Source organism: Folsomia candida, unplaced genomic scaffold, assembly GCF_002217175.1.
Source record: "Folsomia candida strain VU population unplaced genomic scaffold, ASM221717v1 Fcan01_Sc002, whole genome shotgun sequence".
Classification (NCBI taxonomy): Eukaryota; Metazoa; Arthropoda; class Collembola; order Entomobryomorpha; family Isotomidae; genus Folsomia; species Folsomia candida.
This window is the reverse complement of record NW_019091194.1, coordinates 559,586-583,166: the sequence shown is the minus strand read 5'-3', so window position 1 is coordinate 583,166 and position 23,581 is coordinate 559,586. Positions and strand designations below refer to the sequence as shown.

At 34.8% G+C, this 23,581-nt stretch overlaps 1 protein-coding gene and 1 long non-coding RNA gene across 2 annotated transcripts; one reads left to right on the top strand and one right to left on the bottom strand.

The window, feature by feature from the left end:
* The first annotated feature begins 947 nt into the window (after positions 1-947).
* On the top strand, positions 948-23,383 carry LOC110845281. Its single transcript, XM_022091676.2, has 10 exons — positions 948-1,336; positions 17,410-17,806; positions 18,123-18,545; positions 18,900-19,021; positions 19,803-20,016; positions 20,097-20,195; positions 20,510-20,788; positions 21,132-21,268; positions 21,327-21,537; positions 21,604-23,383. The coding sequence occupies exons 2-10, from the start codon at positions 17,689-17,691 to the stop codon at positions 23,112-23,114; spliced, it is 3,114 nt and encodes a 1,037-aa protein (XP_021947368.2). The 5' UTR covers positions 948-1,336; positions 17,410-17,688; the 3' UTR covers positions 23,115-23,383.
* On the bottom strand, positions 1,544-3,126 carry LOC118434682. Its single transcript, XR_004834183.1, has 3 exons — positions 2,590-3,126; positions 2,487-2,516; positions 1,544-2,324 (listed from the first exon to the last, which is right to left on the bottom strand). It is a non-coding gene; the product is annotated as an uncharacterized LOC118434682 (long non-coding RNA).
* Positions 23,384-23,581: the final 198 nt, after the last annotated feature.

Genomic DNA, 23,581 nt, shown 5'->3' with positions numbered 1-23,581 from the left:
GCTACTGTGAATTCGAAATCAATTCATTCCCAAACATACTTGCAAAAAATATCTGTCTCCTTGCAATTTCAGTTCAGTTAAACTAAAACTTGTCAGCGGTGTGTGAACATGAATGGATTTTCTTTTCTTGCTATTATTTTTCGCCAATTATGTATTTTTTTTTTGGCGAGAGCCGGTTTTAAATATCGTCTTTTACATGATAAATGATTATTTGCTCGGTAAAGGTAAGTAAGAAAGACTCGTTAAATTATTTACAAGTTGTTGATTTGTCATGTTTCGAGTCGAGTCAAGTCTACAAAGATGTACATAATCCGCACATTTTTAATGCATTTGTGCGAAAGTCTGGGGAAGATAAAATCGGGCAAATTACACATTAAATGGTTCGATTTTATCACAAAATTCGGCCAAACTTTTATACTTGCATGATTAGTTGCTGCTTAAAAAGACTTCCTCACTTTGTGCAGAGGGTTCATCTCCATGTAAGACTTTGTAGAGGATAGAATTGCATTGATGTGTCTGTAAAATCAAGCCAACCAACTGTACCATACATACGATACGTCTGCAGTGGCCGCGGAAGGGTGTGGGGACAGAGGGACAATTTCCCCACGGTTATTTGATGTCCCCATGTTATATAAACCCCTCCCTCCCCTATCCTACAATGGCAATGTCCCCAGATGTCGCCACAGCTTCCGCGGCCACTGGGTGTAGGTTTATATTGTAGCCATTAGCCGCGGAAGGGTGTGGACACAGAGGAACAATGTGTTCGATGTCCGCATCATCTCCCCATCTTATATAAACCCCTCCCTCCCCCATCCTACAATGTTAACGTCCCCAGATGTCCCCACACCTTCCGCGGCCCCTGCACGTCTGTATTATCCTCCACAAAAAAGTAGCCAAACGAGGAAAGGAAAAGAAGATACAGATTCTCTCGACTTGATCCTGCGGCGTCAGTACCTTTTAAATCTGCACGTCGACAACATCCACAAGCAAAATTTGTGTAGTAAGTAAAGCGACTCTACTTTCCTAAAGTGCATGGATGGAGGAAATTCGTCGTGGTGCAGTTTTACATTGACGAGACCGATGTACACGGATTAGACGTGGTTGGAAATTGGTGCTGATTGGAAATCTTTTGTGTTTCTTCGCTATACTTGCCAACTTTTTTCTGATATGATTTGATCAGTTTCGGTTTAATTGTTATGAATTTTTGAGGAGTGAAATTTTACAATTTTTTGTTTGTGTAATAAACGGTGTGAAATTGGAAAAGTTTATTTTTTAATTTGAGAATATTCCTGGAATTGGATATAAATATTTTATAAGCAACGGTGAAACTTGAGAGGTAAACTTTTTTAATTTTTATTTCAATTATTTTTTATAGGATTCATAAAATTAGAAAATTTTATAAGTTTTCCTTTATTTATGTTCCAAATTCATATTTGCATTCACGAGTTTCATTCTCGACGCGTGATTAAATCTCAGCCGTGAAGGATATGCAAGTAGAGAAAAAAGCTATGGAAAAGAATTGAAAGTCAGATATCCAGTTAAATTGGATTATATAAGCTGATCATTTTTTTATCAGTAAAGAAAATAATAATTTAGGCTAATTCATATTCTTGAGTAAGTTTAAGGGCGATAATCAATTTTCAGACCTGTGCATATGCTATCGAAAAATATGATAGGTCATATTTGAGTATGATTGAATTAAACTTAAAATTAATTAATTACATTTAAAATATTTTGTCTTAACTCGTCTGCGATTTGAAATGTAATCAAATTGTTGACTTCAATTTAATCAAATAAGTATAATTTTTCAGACTTAAAATTTAAGCAGAATTTCAATTAAGAGTTGTAATCAAGTTTAAATGACACATTGTTACGCCACAGCTACGAGCACTTTAAACTGAGAAGTCCCAAGTCCTCCCATTAAAAATAGAAAATAGTAGTTTTCAAATTTTCCAAAATTTGCCAACATTTTTGACCAAAAACCTGACATATCTTTATATGTTTTTAGATCATAATTTACCCAAAAATCTCATATTCGGCGTTATCCACTACAAGAAAAAACAAAATAAGTACAATTATTTTTCCAGCTTAAAATTTAAATATAATTTCAATTATCTAATACTTGTAATAAAGTTTAAATGAAACTTTATTACGCCATTCTTACGAGTTATTTAAACTAGGAGTCTGAGTTTTCCCATGAAAATATAAAATCATATTTTTCAAGTTTTCCAAAATTTCACAACATTTTTGAACAAGATGAAATCAAATCTTTATGTTTTTGGGTCATAATTTACCCAAAAATCCCATATTCGGCGTTATATCCTCTGCAAATAAAAAAACACCCATTATTATTTGTACCCTCACCGTTAAACTGTATCCTCCTATGAAAAATACAAAATCATAGTTTTCAAATTTTCCAAAATTTCTCAAAAATTTCCATCCAAAATCTATCAAATCTATATACATGGTTTTAGCTCATAATTTACCCAAAAATCTCCCATTCGGCGTTATATCCTCTGCAAATAAAAAACACCCATTATAATTATTTGTACCCTCTCACCATTAAACTGTAACACTCTTCTTCTTCACCCCAAAATTGGACACGTGTGTCAAATCATCATCATCATCGTCACGATGACGATCTTCATCTTCATTTTTTCCAATCCGTTCCGTTCCGTCCTCTTAAGAAGAACTTCTTTTTTTGTCTTCTTCTTCTTTAAGTCGAGGTGGAGGTGGAGGATGAGATGCGGAAGATGCAATTACACTCACATTCAGTGCATGCAAATCCATTTTTTGTCCAGCATCACATGCAACATAGTCGTCTTACTCAGTTTGTGATGTATTTTCGTATCACTAGTCGAGCGAGAGATCATGAAAACTGTAAAAAAAAGTTCGAGTCTTAAGTGTGCGTGCTTTTACTGACTGACTTTGGAATGCAAATAACACATTATTCCCGTTTTTTGTTGCTACTACACCAGTCCACGTGAATGTAATATAATCACAAATTATTATGCAAACTGCTCCTCAAATTTTAATAACGCTGTACGAACGAACGAACACATTTTTCAAATAGATTTGCTCTTCTTGAAGTGCATGCATATTTGTGACGATAGAAATTTTCACTTGGTTTTTATTATTAGCACAAACTATTTAGGGAACGCACATGAAGCTAATTAACTAACTAACTATACTACCTGCTCTCGTTGCACACGTTGCACAGTGGCCGCGGAAGCTGTGGGGACATGTGGGGACATTAACATTGTAGGATGGGGGGAGGGAGGAGTTTATATAAGATGGGGAGATGATGGGGACATCAAATAACCGTGGGGACATTGTCCCTCTGTCCCCTCAAGCTTCCGCGGCCACTGTATGTGCACATATCACCACTGATTCTAATCTCTAAATGAGAATTCATGTATGAAAGTGAGTACGGAATAATTTCATGCATGTGAAATTGACAAGTATCTCGTGGGGTCAGATAAGATCGGGAGATTTACACATGTGTGTACATGTGTGAATTGTGTTATTTGGCAGGATGGAATTAGCAATTTGTGTTATCGGTGCATATTTACATTTGTGTGCATACGTGGTAGAATTAATAATTATTTTCTGCTGCTAGGATGGCATTAATTTTTTTTACTATTAAGAATTTAATTTTCGTTGACAAAATTGTCTCTTGTTTTGAAATATTTTAAATTTTTTGAGAATATTGTATGGATTTGAACCATAGTCATATGTAATTCAAGAAATCACAAAGTTTAACGCCAATTTGGGAATTTTGTAAATAAATAAAATCCAATTAAACTTAGGTATAATTTTAGCAACTTTTTAATTGGATTAATTGGATTTTATTTATACAAACTTTAAACTTATTTTATTTGTATATAATAAGCAACTTTTTAATTTATTTAAATAATATTAAAATATGTATACATATTTTAAATACATATTTTTTGTATAAGTGCGATTTACATTTAGTAAATTGTTTTTACAAAATAATTAACGAAAAAACTTTCCCATATCGAATCATCTCATCATCTTCAAATTTTCGAATCCGCCCGAATTTCACAAGTTCAACTTATCAAAACAAATTGCAAAGTTAAAATTATTCACTAGTTCAAAAGTTTACGTATGCATCTCACCTTCCAATTGATCTTAATTTAATTACCCTTCCAATCAGTGCACTCCACCCGGACAGGTTTTTTCTTCTGCTCCCATCGACATCGCTAATTAGACACAAAGCAAGTCTTGACACTGCCCCCAAACTATGACAGTGGCCGCGGAAGAGTGTGGACAGAGGGGCAATGTCCCCACGGTTGTTCGATGTCCCCATCATCTGCCCATGTTATACAAACCCCTCGCTCCCCATCCTACAATGTTAATGTCCCCAGATGTCCCCACGGCTTCCGCGGCCACTGAATACAAATAAAGTAACACCTGTACCCCCACGTTTACCGTTACACTACCGTTTCGTGTCCTAATGTGACGATGTACTACGGACCGACCTGTCTCGTAAATAAATAAAGCCATGAAGTGAATAATGATCCCACTGTATGCTCATCATCGACGTCTTCTTGTTTGTTATTCCGTCTTCGTGAACAAACGCTTAAAATAATAACCTCTGGTAAAAAACGGGGTATAAAAAAGTGGTGAAACCGAATACATATGTAATAATCCGTTGTTGAATAATTGACTAAAGTACGTTTCCAAAGAGGGTTCTTTGAAATAGCTTTATTTTGATGCTCCGTATGCCATGTGTTGTTTTTAGAATGTCACGAATTTTTTATGACCGCGGCGAAAGGTCGCAAAAATTTGCAAAAGTATTTGTGAACCAAGTCGGATCATATTTATGTTATGGTATGTCAATCTCATTGCACTATTATGTCCCAGAGCTTTGATTGCAAAATTTAATTGATATTTGCAAAATATTTGCAAATATCAATACAGACATGAAGACAAGGTTTTTGCAAGTTGCATGTCCTAAGCACATTTTGACCATTCTATGACCTCACTGTGACCTTAAAATTCAGAATCTTTTGGTTTGGCTAAATTCCATCCTGAAATATCTTCAAAATGATAGGTTGCACGACGTATTTCGTATTTTTGTGACCTTTTTTTCACCCTGTCAGGATCTCGTCGCAGCGTTAAAAAACTTACATCTAGCTCTCGGATGTGTTGTCAAATGGTGAAAAGCACATGGCCTTATTCAGAATATATTCAGACGGACGGACAGACAGACAGACAATGAATATAAGGAAGGTCTTCCCACTTACTTAATAAATGTAAAGTATTATTACCGTGACGGGTAGAGTAGGCTTGTTAAGAGAAGAATATTGGCCAATATTTGGACTAGCGTCTAGTTAAGTGGTTGACAAGTAAGCCGAGTTTTTTAAAAGTAGCCGGAGGATGTTGGCTAATTTTTTTACGTGTTTTCTTTACGATGACTCCGAGTGGTTTCAAATTACTGTAAAAAAAAGTACGGGTTTGTAGAAGAAACTTAAAAGTTTTTTTGTTAACATTTTTTCACCGATTTTCTACCCTATGATTTACGCTTTTCGAAAATTATGTTATTTATCCAAGTTTTGCACATCATTAAACTGAATCTGCAAATTGAAAATGTAAAAATTTGCAAACCCTTTAAAATCAATCAATACCTAGGCACCTTCATAAATTACATGAATTCACTAATCGAGAAAATTTGTACCCTCCATCCCATTAATACTTAAAATAAAAAAATAAAATTATTATAATTTGTATATTTTGCAAAAAAATGCACAATTACTCCCATCATTAAACAGAACCTGCTTTTAAAAATATTATTCAAACTACCTGGAAAATTAAAAATGACTCAAAAGTCAATCAATTCCTGAGAATATTACTAATCACAAAATTTGAAAGTCTAATGTTCCTTTTACTTCATTTCTTCACACTCAAAAACTTATGACATATTAATGACCACTATTTTTTGGACTAATATTCCTGAAATTTTTGGAAAAAATTAAAGTTTTTATTTGAAATTCAGTCTGTAAAGCCTTCCTCTCACACTATTTTGAGTTATCTATCATAAATAAAAAACACTTATGAACCTGTTACTACAAACTTCTTAATAAAGCAACCTAAGTAATCATCGCCATTTCTTTGATTACCAATTGTCACTCTGTTATTATTCATGCATGTGGATGGCCCCTTGTGAAAGCTGGTCGGTAAAAAAGATGGTCACCACCATTTATTTTCTATCTATGTTACTGTCACTTTTGGTCATCAATTCTTCTCTGTTAAATAGAAGAATAAGTCCGAATGCATTGCATGGCGACATTAAATGAATGCGTCTTCGAAAGCTGAATAGGCTTGGGTGACACGTCTTCAAATACGGCTTGACTTTCCTCCTCATCATCGCCACGCCACCACCAGCGAAGGATGAGTTAGTTAACGAGCTCCCTTATTAAGGATGTATTGTAGGGGGAAACCCTTTTATAGGAAACCTTGTCTGTCTGTCTGTCTCTCCATGTCGATGATAATTTTAGAACATTTCGACATGCGGTCTTCACCAATATGTTTCTAATTTTTTGAAGAAATTAAGCTCGAAGATGAGTATTGTAGGTCAAAAGGTCACAGTTATACGGTAACAAATGTCGGATTTTTAGTTTCGATTGTTTTACAAGCAGTTTAAGGCGGGAATTGAAGAAATCGATGTCATTTCGACCAAAGATGACCTGGTGACCGTGTCGACGAGGTCGAAAATGTCGAAATTTTTATTTTTTGTCGGTTTCGACCCTTTCAAACCTAGTTTGAGGCGGGTATTGCAAAAATGGATAGTTTCGACCAAAGATGACCTGATCGACGAGGTCAAAGGTCGAAAATGTCGAAATTTTTATGTTTTGACGGTTTTTGGACGTTAATTGCGCAAGGCGACATCTCATTTGGTTTCACTCCATTGTTACTTTTCGTTCACAACGGTTTATTATTTAGCATTATGAATGACGCTGTTACTTATTTATTACTTGTGACACTCGTATTATTGTGAACGGTGTAAATTTGCCACTTCTTTGATTATTGAGCTACTTAATTTGTAAAGGATATCTTAAACTGGGTCTCCATTCCGGCTATTGTGCGATTTTGATTGGTCACGTCAAATCAAGAGAATAAAACGAAATTGTTACGTTGATTTGACAAGGTTGCAGTTTTAATGATGATCTCTTCATTAGTCGTTAAGTCTTAATTGGGGTTTTATTTATTGAGGTGGAATTTAAATCGGAGCCTTAGCCTCATTAGGTAATTGTGCGTGTATTTATGAAAATTGTCTAGTTTACAAACGAGGTGGAAGGAAATTCGCACGTCTCATGCAATTTTGATACTATTAATAATATTAAGCATAATGATAATACGACTGGGAACTTGCTAGTCATTTAGATAAGTGTGCAATGATAAGTAGAAGAAATGATCATTATCATAATCCGATCATAAATCTTGTCATATTAAAACGTGTCTATTTTCCTTAGCTCTTTTTTCTGCGATTTATTCGGTGATATCTTCTAAATTTTTTAAGTCTCAAGCCTATTTATTTTTACATTGATGACAAAAAAACAATTAATTCAACCTGGGAAAAATTATATTTAATCAAAAGAAAATGCTATTTAATTAATCATTAAATAAAAAAAAGCATTATTTTGTAGTTATGAATTTCAGTTAAGAATTTTTGGGGAGTAAATATATAAAAATCTTGCAAGTTAACAATTCTTCAATTCAATTCGATAACTATTCACGTCGATAATAATTTATGAAAATAATCCTAAAAATTAAAGAGTTAGCAAAGGTATTACAGCAGTGTGTAAAAACAATTTAAAGTTTAAATAACTCAAATTATCTAACATGTGACTTATGTATTTCACGTAATCTGGTCAAACTCAAACTTATTTCTAGTTGTGAGATTTTTATAATTTTTTTTTTACAAACCACAATTTTTGGCAGTTAACCATGTCTGGTCTGTGTGGTCAATCCACTCCAATTATTTATTACGAGACGGATTTATTTAGTAACAATATTGGGTGGAACATTTCCTTAATAGCTGTAATTTTAGGTGATCCTCTATATTTAAACTTTTCGTAATTTTTGCAAATGTGAAAAAAACTAGAGATTTATTTACTTATGCAAAACGCAAGTGTGGGTTATTTACTACGTATTTGCAATATTTTTAATAAGTATATATTAAAGCCATCCATAAAAATATTCATGCAATCAATTATTCAAAACAATAAACCATACGTATTTACCGACAAAACCAGATATGGTTGTGTCCACTTAAGCGGTCATTTTTACCTCCTCAAAGGAAAACAATAGTTTGTTAGAATCCTTTAAAATATGGAAATGAAAGCGAGTTTCTAGGAAATCAATTTTCCCAAGAGACTAATAAGGCTGTGCGGATAATATTAAGCAAAAATACGTCAGATTTGAGATGCGTCGTAATAAAACAAGTACAGATTTTGTCAAGTTTTAGAGAAATTCGAATTGAAATTGGATAATTTTTGTCGTCAAAATTTCAAAATTTTGACCCCACATTTCATAATTTATCTAAAAATTCGAGTCTAAAGTTTCTTTCTCAAGATTCTATAAGAATTGTCATTTATCAAAAATTTAAAATTTTACAAAATTCCTTTAAAACTGGTCATTCTCAACTTTGCCTAATTTTTCTGGGACATTTTATCCAACATAATTAATCTCTGGTCTGTATCCTCATGTGACCAATTGTAGCCTGGCATACAGAATATAATTAATGTCATCACGATTAATTACTGGTTTGGTTTGTATCACGATACCAATTTCGATTTCTCCTTCTTTCACTTGATCTCGATTGTTGAAACAGAATCGTAATTCGTAACGATAAATCTCATAATTTGCCATGTTTCACACGCACTTTTAAAATATGTATTTTGATTCGATTTGACAACCAATTAATTTTATTGCGACACGATCTTTAGATTGTTATTTACTTTTCTTCGTTTCTGTTGTCTCAAAAATATTTACATACAATTGATCATGAATTACTTGGATTTTTTTACCATTTTATGAGAGAAAAGGTCAATATTGAGGTAAAGAAAGTTACCTGTTATTGGCTGTTAATCAATAAATTGCGTGTACAACAAAATAAATAAAACTCGTCCAATCTAGTTAATATAATTGGTGAGTTACCCTCATTTAGTAGATTTTTTTCCCTAAGTAATTGTTCTTGCGACAAATTTAGAGAAACACGAACGATTTTAAGTACTTTAGAAATATTTTTCTAAATTCGTGAAAATTCAAAAGCCACAGAAATCTTATCCAATTTTTTGACCATTAAACATTTTTATTTAGTTATTTAATGGCGTCGATCTCTTCATTTTTTTGAGTTCTTTGATTAAATAAATTTACAGATGGGGTTAATAACTAACTGGAATTGATTTATCATTGATTAAACTTTATTTGGTTAAAGTTCTCATAAAATTTACTTGGCTCGTATTTCTGCATTTTTTCACAAACTTTCTTACCGTTTCAATCAGTGGCTGCGGAAGCGTGTGGACAGAGTGACAATGTCCCCACGGTTGTTCGATGTCCCTATCATTTGCCCATGTTATATAAACCCCTCCCTCCCCCCATCCTACAATGTTAATGTCCCCAGATGTCCCCACGGCTTCCGCGCCCACTGGTTTCATACTCTTTCAAGTTAGTCCAGTCGGGAACTGAAACTGTGAACATGACAATTTCATAATTAACAACAACATCTTTGTCGCAAACAACTTTGTTGCCCACTCGTTTTTTTCAAAAATCAAACCTTCTTATCCCGGCAAGAAGAAAAGCCGGTTAATCCTGACCAGACCACATTTTATTTACAAATTCCTAATGAAATCATTATTATCCTAGTCAATTGATTGTCGCGAACCGTTGTTTAATTCGAGTTCAATGAATCCTTGTAAATAAATGAATGCTAATGTCCCGAGTTTTTTAAGGATTCGATTCTAAAAGTCTGCATAGTAAAAGTAAAAGCCAAACGTGATCGGTTAGTTTAATGATTCAGTTTTTATTGCTTTGTTTACACATGAAATAAGCATACGACATGATCAGGTGGGTAGTTTTTTTTAGAAAAATTAAAAAATAAAATTTTAAATTTCAAAACAACTTTTAACATTTTCTTCAAATTTTGAAAGATACAAAGGCCTCTATTTAATTTTTGGAAAATATACAATCCAAAATCTATAACAGATTATACATTTGTGTGCCAAAAATTATTTTACTTTTTTCCAAGATGAGAAACAAAAACTAATGAAATTTATAAAGTTATACAATCTAATTTTAAATTCCGCGATAACATTCTGACCAAAATATTCAATGTTTAAACAATTTCTTAAAATTTTGATGGATATTAACGCCGTTAGTTAATTTATGCGAAATAAAACAATTCAAAATATATAGCAGATTCTTTATTCGCAAAAAATATGTGTTCAAGGATTATCAGATTTAAAACAAAACTAATACAGTTTTACACTCCGTAAAAAAAACATCCAGGAAGAAATCTTTTGCATACCGATACTAAATTTTTATGCAATAAACGTGTCAACTCTTTACTAATGGGAAAAGAGGTACAAGCTTTTTCATGCATTTTTTGTGTTCACTTTTAAGTAGTGGCGTCTTTTTATGAAATAAATTACATAGTAAATTTCCTAAATAGATATTCTAGAAAAATTGGTACATAAAATTTTAAAAAATTGCTTCTGACACCTCTTTACCCTCATTTTCTTCTGTGTTTCTTAAAAATCTAAAAATTTTGGACACTTGTCAAAAAATAGTAAATTTCCGAACTCCAAATTCTAGAAAATTTTTACATAAAATTTTCAAAAAAATTACTATTGATACATTTTCTTCTTTTTTTCTTCAAAATCTAAAAATTTTGGACCCTTGTCAAAAAAAATCTACTCCATTCACATCTTCATTTTTTCCTCTCGCGCATTCCATTCCATTTCCATTCTTATTTAAGAATGGAATACTTCTGGACGCGAAAAAGTCGATAAGCTGCCAAAAAATAGCGTTAAGTCACGTACGGACGTAACATAATATGCAAATCCGTGAATGCATCTCTCTCCAGGAGGAAGGAAGCAGTTTCAATTTCATTGTGCGTGAGCCAACTATTTTCGTAATCGAGATTAAAATGAATAGGAATCCTTCACCACAAAACAACATCATTATTTCTTCTTTTACGCATTCAAGCAGGAAGGAAAGGGTTGAGTTCTTATGGGATGATGACACGGAATGAAAATAAGACATTTATTTCATTCTCGCCGCTCTCTGTTTATACTTTGAAACAGCTTTATTGTGGATTTCGATGTACAATTCAATTATGTGAGTGACGTCTCTGATTGTGCACCACTGTTTTCTTTTGTACATTCGAAATGGGTTAAAATTATGAAATGGTACTCGTCTGCACTTAAAAATGAGTTTTTTTGTGAAATTATGAAATGTAACTATCAACTTTAGAATCATTTTTTGGAAATTAGGGAATGTTTTTGCTTATATTTCATAATTTTGAAAAAGTGATTTTTAAATGACATTTTACAGTTTATCAATCAACGAAACATTTCTGTTAGAACTTTGATCCGTATGCTTTTTAAACGAGTAACGTCAAACTAATGTTTATTTAATGATTTAAAAAAGCTTTTTTTAATGATGGACAAAAATATTCGTTTAATTAACCAGCAGATTTATGTTTGTACTAATAATTAAACTATTTAGTTTATGCTTTTTATTTTCATTTTTTTCACGAAAATATTAGTTTGAAAACTATTCAAAATTATCAATAAATTCTACTAAAGAATAAATAACTTTATGTTTGATTGTTTTTCCAATTTGTATAATTTAAGCGCTTATAAATATTTTCATATAAAAATTAGTAAATACAAATCATATTAGATCGAATTCAACGAACTTCGAACAAAGATTTGGTTGAATTTTTTCTTAAAATTACACAAATCTACTCTACTTTTCTAATTCCAATATTTGAAAAAGTACCCGAATTTCCTTAGGTCATGTCATCTCTTGACAAGAGTGAATTTGTCATGCTTAATCACATCTCGAAAATAATTAATAATACGAGCTGACTGACTAGCCTACAGCCCAATCGACGTCGCTTTTTTATGCATCTGTTACAGTTAACCAAACCTAAACCACAAAAACAAACTAGCTCCAATTTTCTCATTATCTTTGTCAGTGGCCGCGGAAGGGAGGGGTCAGAGGGGCAATGTCCCCACGGTTATTCGATGTCCCCATCATCTCGCCATCTTATATAAACCCGTCCCTCCCCCATCCTACAATGTTAATGTCCCCAGATGTCCCCACAGCTTCCGCGGCCACTGCTCTTTTGTGTGTGCAGATCTTTCCTGTAAACAAAATCATGAAAAAAACGCCACTTTCAAGACGAGTAATTCATAAACTGAAAAAGTTTATCGATCAATAAAAATAAAATATTTGTACAACATTCAACTTGACATTTGTTACTTATTTAGTTAAGTTTTGTCATGCGTTTCGTTTCATACAAAATATTTATGAGCGGCCGACTAGACGATGATTGACTCTCTCGAGTTGAAACTTGTCAAACAAAAGAGTAACTTGATTTTGATTTGTGTCATGTTTGCATACTCATCCCGTTCAATTCATTTCATAAAATTTTGACGTGCAGAATTATTAAGAAAGAAACGAGATTTAGAAAAAATAGAGCAGTTTTAGCTAGAATAAAGGCTTATGGAACCAATGCGTTGTACGTGTATGTCTGTCTGGCTTGATAAACTTATCCGATCGAGATGAAATTTTAGTAAATTTTACACACGTTTAATCTAAATTGTGGCTCGGGCTATGCGAACTTGCTGTCCCGAGATTTTTTTAAAATTGTCTGAGACGACTTAATTTGCATACCTACTTCAATTTAGAAGTCCACCGTGCAATTAAAAATGTCAAGACGGGCTAAATTTATAAAATTTTATGAAAGTTGGCCAAATCCTCTATACATTTGCATACGTGCAAAAATAATTTCGCCAACCAAATCCAGTCCATCGACTGTCTACTCTCTCAATTTTTAAGTTATCAAAATCAAGGGCATCGCACTGCCACAAAATTATTGACACGTTTTGCACACACGAACTTTCATACGGATGATTCATACGTTCCTCGTTATAAATAAATAGCGGATTCCTCCTCATTTGTAAATATATGTACCATTCTACGTAATAAATAGGTTATTTCATAAAAATCTCACGCTCATAATCCAACCAAAACCAAACCACTAATCATCTCATGTCATCATATACATTCATAAATCGTGGTTTGGTTAGAGTGTGAACTTCACTTATTTACGTACGTCGAACTTTTGGGTGAGAATTAGCTTAACAAATAAAATTGATACCTTTAAAATTACTACAATTTCTTACTAGTGCTACGTACATATTTTCTGTAAAGGAGGAGGCCATGATAAATGCTTATCTACTTACTCGCAAAAAAATGGTAAGATAAGCCGATCTATTCTCAAACAAACCATTTTATTCTTGGTCATCTTTTTTCTTTCTTTCGCTAATCTGTAATCTCAAAATTTATCCTTCTCTTTGCAATGTTTCTTTTAATCAGTGGCCGCGGAAGGGTGGGTACAGAGGGACAATGTCCCCACGATTATTCGATGTCCGCATCATCTTCCCATGTTATATAAACCCCTCCGTCCCCTATCCTACAATGCTAACGTCCCCAGATGTCCCCACAGCTTCCGCGGCCACTGTTTTTAATCCTGTTCAAATTGGAGGTTTGACAGTTGGTGAAAGAAATCTGTGATCAAATTGAGATTGCGGATTAATGAAATGAAAACTATTGTGTATCCGTTATTACGGAATTGAGCACATGACACTACAAAGTAAAATAATCCCATTTCTTTTACCTGTAAATCTGACTCGGTGCGTAATTTACAATTTTTATTGACGTGTAAGTAAACCGAGCCAAGTAGCTATTATGCTTTAAAGAAGGTATTTTTTTCTCATGGGAGGAAGAAGACGATAATGGTGCGAAAAATTTTATGACGAAATAACGGCAGTGTTTGGTAAAAATTGGTGACAAAATTGGTGACATATGTTCCAGATAGGGTTTGATAAGATTGCGGATGCGGGAAATTTATTTCGATTTTGATTGTAAACGAGCAATTTTGTAGATTTTCGGATTTTTTATCAGAAGTTTTCACACGGTGGAGTTTTCACGAATTTAGTAAAATGTACAAAAATTATTACCAACTTTTTAAGTTATCTAAATAAACTAGAAAAATTAAATTATATTAAAATTAAACGCAATCGGAGTTATGTGTGTACATACATCTCTCCCAGTACCACCAAATTTTGTGTGATTTTACCAGTTTTGCGTAATTTTAACATTTTTTGCTTAAATTTCCCACATCATTGGTTTACCTGTAGTTTTACACCTTTGACAACTATGTAGCTAGGTACATATTTATGTAGGTATTCATGTCCTGAGTTGTGTGGCCTAATTTAGTTTTTAGTCGGGTGTGTGTGGTCATTTTTTTGCACTTTAAATAATTCCCTACATTTGTACGACAACTGTTAAATTGGGGTTGCAAATTTTCAGTTAAATGCTTCATTTTCCCCAATCGTCAAGATTTACTTAACATATTTTAGTAAAGTTGAGATTGATATATTTCTTCAAAATGCATCTAAAACAAAGTTTTCTTTTAATTTTCTAAATTTTCTAATGATGATAGCATTAAAATTATGTCAAATTATTATTTTCTTCCCATGCCAAATTTACACCACACCAACACCACAGCAAGACCATTAACACTAAATAAGGAATCATCATCACCTTAAAAAACTAAACTAATTCTTAAAGAAAAACTTAAGTGGGACTTATCTTAAAGAAGACATGCTGTTATCTTCGTGTACTAAAATAATATGCTAAATCAGTGTTCATCTCACGGTTTATAATTTTAGGAAAATAATCCAGCAAATAATATGATCTTTGACCATTTGCCTCGATACAAAAATTTAAAAAAAAATCTATGTCCAATTAAAAATTCTATTTGAAAAATCTAAAAAAAAATTAGTGCATTTGTTACAACAAATCATGGAGTATGGACGGCTTCACCGATAATTTAGCATTTTTTTTACCTGGTCAACATTACTACATATATGCTTCACCTAAGAAAAACAATAGGCTTGTTCTAAAGCAAAATGGAAAGTGAACGAGATCGATAAAAATTTACACACGTTTTTATATAAATGAAAAAAAAATTTGCAAATTAATTTGCATGATTTTATAATCAGAAATTATATTATCAGAAAAATAATATTTTAAAAACCTTGTTAGGTTTTATAGAGGATTCAACTTCCAAAGTTTCTGTATTTTTGAAATCTTAAATCTGGCTTTACTCGGTATTAAATTAACCAATTAGGAAGTGGTAAATTGTTTAAAAACACTTGGAAAGCAAAAAATTTACATGAAAATTATGCACTTAAAACTTACACATTTTTAAATTCCGGTGATGTAGGTACGAACTTCATGTGATAATTTTATTTCATTTCACATGTAGTTCACCAATTCATTGATAAATTCCCTAAGTGTACCAATTACGAGAAAAACTTGATTTAAAATAATTTATACAAGTTTTCACTCTAAACTAAATTGCTTTACAATCTCTCAAAATATCACTGTTTGACTTGTTTACAACATCAATAAATTCGTAAGAAAAAACGTGCCAATTAGCAAATTATCGATATATAAACGAAAATTGCAAACCTTTTAAAAATTCATATCCAATAATAATAATAACCCAGGTGCCTACTGCTACCTACCTACTTAAATAATATGCAAATCTTGACTGATTGTGATTAATTCCTCTCATCCACTAATTGCTTGTTGAATTTAAAATACAACCTACATTTAAAACCAATGTTCACGATTAATTACCGGTTTTGGATATATTACACATCTCTACATGTATCATCAACAATGGTGAAATTTCAATCACAATGGAAAACCATACGGATTTTTTTTTCTCTAGAAATCCTGATTACATTTAAAGAAACTCTTTTGCATAGTACTTAAACTGCGATGGGCAGCTATTATTAATTGTTTTGGAAAGCAATTAATTTTTATGGTGGAGAAGATGACACCAAGTTATTTGTCCTTGTCATCCCATATTGTGTTGTTTTGCATTAGAAAAAAATTTCAAGTGTTTTCAAAATCTTAGCCAAATTTCGAAAATACACGAAAACTGAGTAACAAACATAGATTTAAAATTTAGGTCTCGACATAATTTTCGAGAATATCGTAAAATTTGCAGTAAAATATGACGTGAACCAGCCGCGTAAAATTAGTATTATTATTACGACGGACATAAAAGGTTGAGAAATGGACGCAAGAGCAATTTAGCACCATTTATTTCAACTAATCTCTCCAATTAGGATAACCTTGTCAGGATGAAAGGGGACTTTTTTGGTTTGTGTGGTTTAGTTAAGTATCGTAATTTATCCTTACGCAATAATAATACAACACGGTAACGGCTGGATTTTAAGCATGTACATACTTTTTTGGCCTCCTAAATAACATGCTGAACTTATCAAACTCATGCCGGAAAACAATTCAGCAATTCTTTCCAAAAAATAAGAAATATTTCTCTAAAAGATTTCTTGAAATATTTATTTACTGCTGGATTCTAAACTATTTATTACGCTCACGCAAATGCAGTGGCCGCGGAAGCCGTGGGGACATCTGGGGACATTAACATTGTAGGATGGGGGATGGAGGGGTTTATAAATATAAGGTGGGGAGATGATGGGGACATCGAATAACCGTGAGTACATTGTCCCTCTCTCCCCACCCTTCCGCGGCCACTGTACACTTAACACTATCCTAACCTATTTTTAATTCGTGCCCAATTTTAACTTTTACATAACCACCACTCTCAAAGTCACTCAAGTTTAAAAACTCACTCACCGCAAAATTATTACCCGTCCAGTATCTATCACTATGCTATTATGTGGTCACACTTATACTTAAGATGCCATATATTATTCAAGAATATGAAAAATTTGCACTTCGCGAATAGCGAAAAATGCTGGACCAAGGCCGTCATATTTTATTTTTCTCTTCTCATAATGTTCATTGTTATTGCACACCTTGTTTTCCTCTCAAGGAGGAAAATGACCAGACCACGTATCCATTACTTAATACGACTTTTAACTATAATCACCCAATCTTAATGATCATACTTTACTCGACAGTTTAAATAAATGCATTTGCAAGCATCTCGTCCAACCCACAAAAAATAATTGAGTCCTTTTTCGCAAAATTGCGAATTTTTCATACATTTTTTAACCCTGCAAAACATTGTCTATTTTACAGAAGACGGGCGGAGAGTAAAAAATCAACAATTAAACCTTCTCAACCTTGTACCTTTCACACAACCGGAGTATAATAAATCTCCCCACGAAGTCATTATCGGGATTGAGGTGACACTGAAATTGAGATCAAACCATTACAATGACGTCGTCGACGCCACTGCCTCTTCTTCCTCCTCGACAACGTTTAAGAAAGTAGGAGTAAAAAGGAAACAAAAATCATTACACATTCAAATTCAACCCTGTCAAAAAAAGCCGACAGCTTTTTAACTTCATCATCGTCATGAGAATGGGGCCACTCTTCATTAATCAAGGCCGAGATGATGACACTGCCACCGCCACCAAATCCCAGGGGCGGAGAAGAAATAAACCTTCGTCTCAACTTCAAGCTCCAAGTTCAGGTGAAGAAATTTACTGAATTTATTTAATTTATTGTTATCAAGAAATGGGCATTATTAAGTAGCTTCGGCTGCTTTATGGGAAGACTTTGTCCGTCCGTCTGTCCGTCAGCAGGATGACGGATCGAGATAATCGAAATCGGGTTTGATTATGACCTCAAGGGGAGGATCCTATAAACTTTTTGGGGTCAATCGGACCACCCCCTCGAGTTCAGGGGGTGTGGTCGCATATTTTTGGGGGAAATTACTGGTTTCACCCTATTGCTACATTTCGTTTATTTTTGCTAAAATGTGGACTTGTCACTTATTTACCCCTTAGGTGACATCGGAATAAGGAGTAGTACAAACTGTAATGCCACTGTGCCTGCGCCCCCACTTTTCCATCTTGTCGGTCAACAAGGACAATCGTCCCAGACTACGAAAAAGAACACGATGACCATGTTATCCAGTAATTCGACCTCTTCCGCAGATTCGGGCCACCCCTCGGGAAACTTTGAGGAACTTGTGACGCCAAAAAACTTAAATAGTTGCCAATCTCTTCCGCCACCACTGTTACGACATCCGACCACTATTTCCGGTGGGGGTGGTGGGGGGAGCAGTCTCCTTACGAAGTACTTGGTCCTTCTGCAAGACTGCGTTGCCATAAAGTTTGTAGTGGTTGGGGGCTCGTCGGATCACCATGCGAGTAGCACAAATGGGAACACGCTGAGACGAAGGAGTCGAAGTAGTTATGTGTTTAATGGTAATTCTTGGAAATAGGTTTCTATTTTGGAAGAAAATTTTGGCCTAAAATTTCCTAAAATTAATATAGAAACGAAACACCGGCATAATTTTACCAATCTTAATTTTACCAAATTTACCAATCCTACAAATTTTTAGTTATGTATTTAATGGTAATACTTGTACATATCTAAATAAGTTTCTATTTTGGAAGAAAATTTGGTCTAAAATTTCCTCAAATTAGTATAAAAACAAAACACCGGCAAAATTTTACCAATCTTAATTTTACCAATTTTACCAAATTTACCAATCCTAACAATTTTACCATTTTTAGCTAACAAAACTAGTAATTTCCGAAATTATTTCCTTAAAATAGAAAGCCCATTTTCCGATGAGGATGCCGACCTGTCATTATTATCCAGTCGTGGTGACCCCGGATCATCAAATATTATCCTTCCTGACCACGGATCAGGAGTGCAGGGCGTTCAGTTGTACAAGGTACTAAAGAAAACATAATAGGAGAAAGTGAAATTTGCATATTTACGCAGATGAGATGAGAGTCGCCCATTAGTCGCCAAACCTAAACTTTTTTTAAACTACTTACTTAAATTGAATCTTGACCATTTTAAAATAATAAAACTGCGCAAAAATGAGGACATTTTCCTTTCAATCGCAACATCAAGCTCATCAAAGATTCAGCCATCAGTCACGACGACACCTTTCTTAAATTGCTCAATTATTTATCCAAGCTTGAGGTTGAGAAGATGCGATCAATTTCTGGCTCGATTTTTATTCAACTAAATAAATAATCATCATGACGAGCATGAAGTAGTTTCAAAGTGAAAAATGATCACAGACTTTACAAATTGGCTCATTATTATTTTTTGCGAGGGATCTATTAGATTTTTTTGTTCGTAAAATCCAAATCAAACCAATCAATCAATAAAATAGGTGGTCGGGTACCTCACTTGTTAGCTAACTTGCGCCATAGTTAAGCCATAACATTGGCGCAAAGGCATCTTTATACTATGTTGACACTATAAGTATTCGAGTCATACAATTTTACGTAAATTGGCAATTTTATGTACATTCTCAATTTTACGTAAGTTCTCAATTTTACGTAAATTCGCAATTTTACATACATTCGCAATTTTACGTAAATTCGCAATTTTACGTACATTCGCAAGTTTATGTACATTCTCAATTTTACGTACATTCTCAATTTTACGTAAATTCGAAATTTTACGCAAATTCGCAATTTTTTTCACGTGTTTCGCAGAGCTTTAAAGAAGCCAACTTGAAATGTTACTGGAACGCCACGTTGTGTGACGCCATCCGTTCCTTGGAGTATAAAGGGTGGTTGTTACCCTCGACCATTTTAGTGGGCGGAGGTGGTCCCGATGGTCTACATCCGCAACGCTTATCTGTCATCAGGACGGCCTGGGGGAGAAAAATGCTAAGAAATCCGCCCGGGTATCGGATCGAGTTTATTGGTAAGAAGTAATATGTGTATGCAAATGAGATGAAAACATTGATAAATCATTTTATGGGTTTTTACGACGATTTTCTGTAGGCGAAGTTGAAGAAATTATTGCTGAGCCAGTGTCACAGGGTCAATTTGCACCATTGTCAGATTCCCTGTGTTGGGCAATATTGGAGCTAACTTCGTCAGGTAATTAGGCATTATTTATAGAAGATCACACAGGCTAAAAATTTGCATATGCATATAAATCATGCAAATTTTGTCGCAAAAATATTTAAAACCTGACATTTTATAAAATTTAAGAAACACATGTCACAAAAATGTTAACTTTTTTGTAAGATTCACATTTCTCCCATTACAACAAATGATTTTAAAATTTTGAAAACTGTTTTACGAACAACGTAAAATTAAAAATCAAAGATCATGAAAAGCTGCCCCTAAATATCCTCATCTTCAAATAATAAATCCATAATGATAACCCAATCGCTTATCTTTCCTCCAAGGCCAAGAAGCCTTCGTGGATTCGATCCTTCTCGCCCTCGCGAACGCCTTCCCCCTCATGTCCCTCCCCCCGAGGGAACTGGTTTACACCACTTTGGAAAGATTGATCCGGGACAGAAAAATCTACCAGACTTCGCACGGCTACTTTATCGTCAGCCCGGACACTTTTCGCTACATGAGTGCCGGAGGGGACGGCCAATCGCAACCCCAACAGCAAATCATCGGCTACAATAGTAACGTTCCACCGTTGGATGCGTTAACAGCGTCGTATTACGATGTCGGTATGTAGCACGAGACAACTTCAAAAATTGAACAAAATTTCACGTATATTTCGAAATTGTACAAATTTAACCCTCATTTCAAAATTGTACAAATTCTAACATTAATTCGAAATTCTACAGATTTCAGTTTTATTTCAAAATTTGTTAAAAGTTCAACTTTATTTCAAAATTGTACAAATTTTAACGTTAATTTCAAAATTGTACAAATTTTAACGTTAATTTGAAATTCTACAGATTTCAATTTTATTTCAAAATTGTACAATTTAAACCTTATTTCAAAATTGTACAAATTTCAACCTTATTTTAAAATTACACAAACTTCAACATTATTTCAAAATTTTAGATAAAATATCGCAACACTCCTACTCTTCCGGTGGTGGTAATGATTCAAGAGATGATCTTCTACTTGAAAATGAACAACGCGTCCTTCCCCTCAAGCGACACAATTCGTTAAGAGTTATCCGCCAACGGGATCTTGACGTTAGTAGATGCAACTTATCATAAAATTTAAAACATTTTAAAAAATCACTAATTACAGATTCTAACACCAACCATGGGAGCGAGAAGTTTGTCGTTCCGATTGTCCAAGACGAGATCGCTTCTCGTTCCTGAACCAAATAGTCGACCTTATTTCGATGCAATGAATGACACGACAACAGCGTCAGCAAAATTACCCGTGACGACCTCACCCACTAGTAATCATCCCAGCGAGACGGACAAAAACAGAGGAGACGATGCAAAATCAAAAAGTAAGCGCAAAATTATTACGTAATTCATGTAATTTTCAAAAATTTCTAATATTGTTTTTCCTTTAGAACAATCCTTCTTCCGCCGACTTTTCTCTTTTCGCCGTTCAACGCAGAAAAAATGTTCAAATAATCCAATTAAATCGAACCCTGGGAAAAATAACGCAGCCAAAAAACAACCTCCCTCATCCTCCCCCGAAACTCCCTCCGTACTTCCTCCCACCCAGCAAACCACCGTGTCACTCGAACAGTTGCAACGATCCCCCAAAATTTATGCGCAACTTCCCCCCAGAAAACAACTCTCCTCGTCAACCAGACCGGGCACGACGACCGACTTGAAGAATCGTTCTTACGAAGACATCCTCGAAGATGAGATCATGTTGGCGACGTCATCGTCCTATTTTCGACGTCCTCAGGTCCCCATGTCGAAATGGAACTCGCTCCCGTCCTCTTCATCTGGACGACGGAGTCGTCGCAGTATTTTGAACGATTCGCCATTTTACGATGTCCTCCAATTCAACAATGGTCATCAACAGCAGCAGCCTTGTCCCAATCCTCACCTGCGGAATAACACTACAGGTCATCATCAACCTACTCAAAGCCGGACCTCGTCCAGCCTTGGGTATGGGAGTTATCAACGAGAAAGACCGATAAGCATGTACTCATCATCACCGTCTCAGCACCACCACCACCACGCCGGACCCCCTCCGACAGGACAGTCTTTCGACAATTTCGCCAAAGAACAGATGATGCGACGATCTTCCCTTCCTCGGATTGATTCCCCCTCTCCGAGCGTGTCTGCCATATACGCGTCGATCAGTGGGGGTGGTGGTGGTCAAACTTTGGGTAAAAATAACGCTGCCAAAATCATGCCCCCCCGGAGCAGATCGGCCCCACGAATTGCATCCTCCATCATTTCCAGCCTCCCACCTCCCATCCCACGACCCGCTGTCACTGTAAGACCGCATCCCCACAATAAATATCCGCCATGGCGTCCCCGCTCCGCGTATGAATTGCTGGCTTATCAGAATCTACAAAATTCTGCAAAGAAATTTAATCCCTCTTCCCGAAAACTGATACACGGAAACGGTAATAACGAGCCGGAGACAAAGCTTAAAATAGCGAGCAGTACAGATTCGTCGTCACAACGTCATGAAAATTCTGGCGCAGCAGAGATGAGTGCAACTTCTTCGACCACGATCAAATCCAGGACAGAGCTTCAACTCCAATTTCCCATGGGAAGAATGGTCTTCAACAACAAAATGGGTGGTGGTCGACGTGGTGGTTATAAAATAGGGGCGAAAAACGACCCTGGCACGACGACTACGCCCGGAAGAATTGTGACTACCGTGCAATTCGACACGAATCAAGATGGCGTCACCACCACCACCACGACGGCGTCGAGTGGAAAAAATGGGGGCGGTGATGACCCCACTACTGTTGACGTTGGGGAGGATAAAATAGTAACAAATTGTATTAATAATGACACGACCACGATGCATGATAAGCTCCACCACTTATCTTCATCCCCTTCACCAAACACGTCCTCGACGGATGAGGGAGTCGATATTGCCAATTAAGTAACGCATATGTAACAGTGTTACGAAACGTGGAATTTATAAATATTGATGGTTTTTAGTTCGTGTTATCGAATAGTTGTGTAGTTGTTGATTGATGGATAACGTACTTGTGTGTTATCATTAATTACACTTATCTTAACAAAATGCCAAAAGCCTGCGTTGTTATGTAGGCTTATGATTGAGTGAGTATTATTAATTGTCGTGCGAGAGGAGTGGATCAGACCAGGAATTTATGTAACAAATAAATAAATGAGACCTTGCAATTTCAACTGCATTTCATCACCCGTGTGATGGACGATAATATGATTTATTTTTTGCAAACTTGCCAAATTGACTGAACTCCAGTGTCAAGGACTGATTGATTGATTAGTTAATTACTATTGTGTGCTGATATGATTGATCGTTATCCAGCCTGGCGAACAACAAAGCTCATCGGATCCGTGCATGACTTCGTAAATATTTTTCCA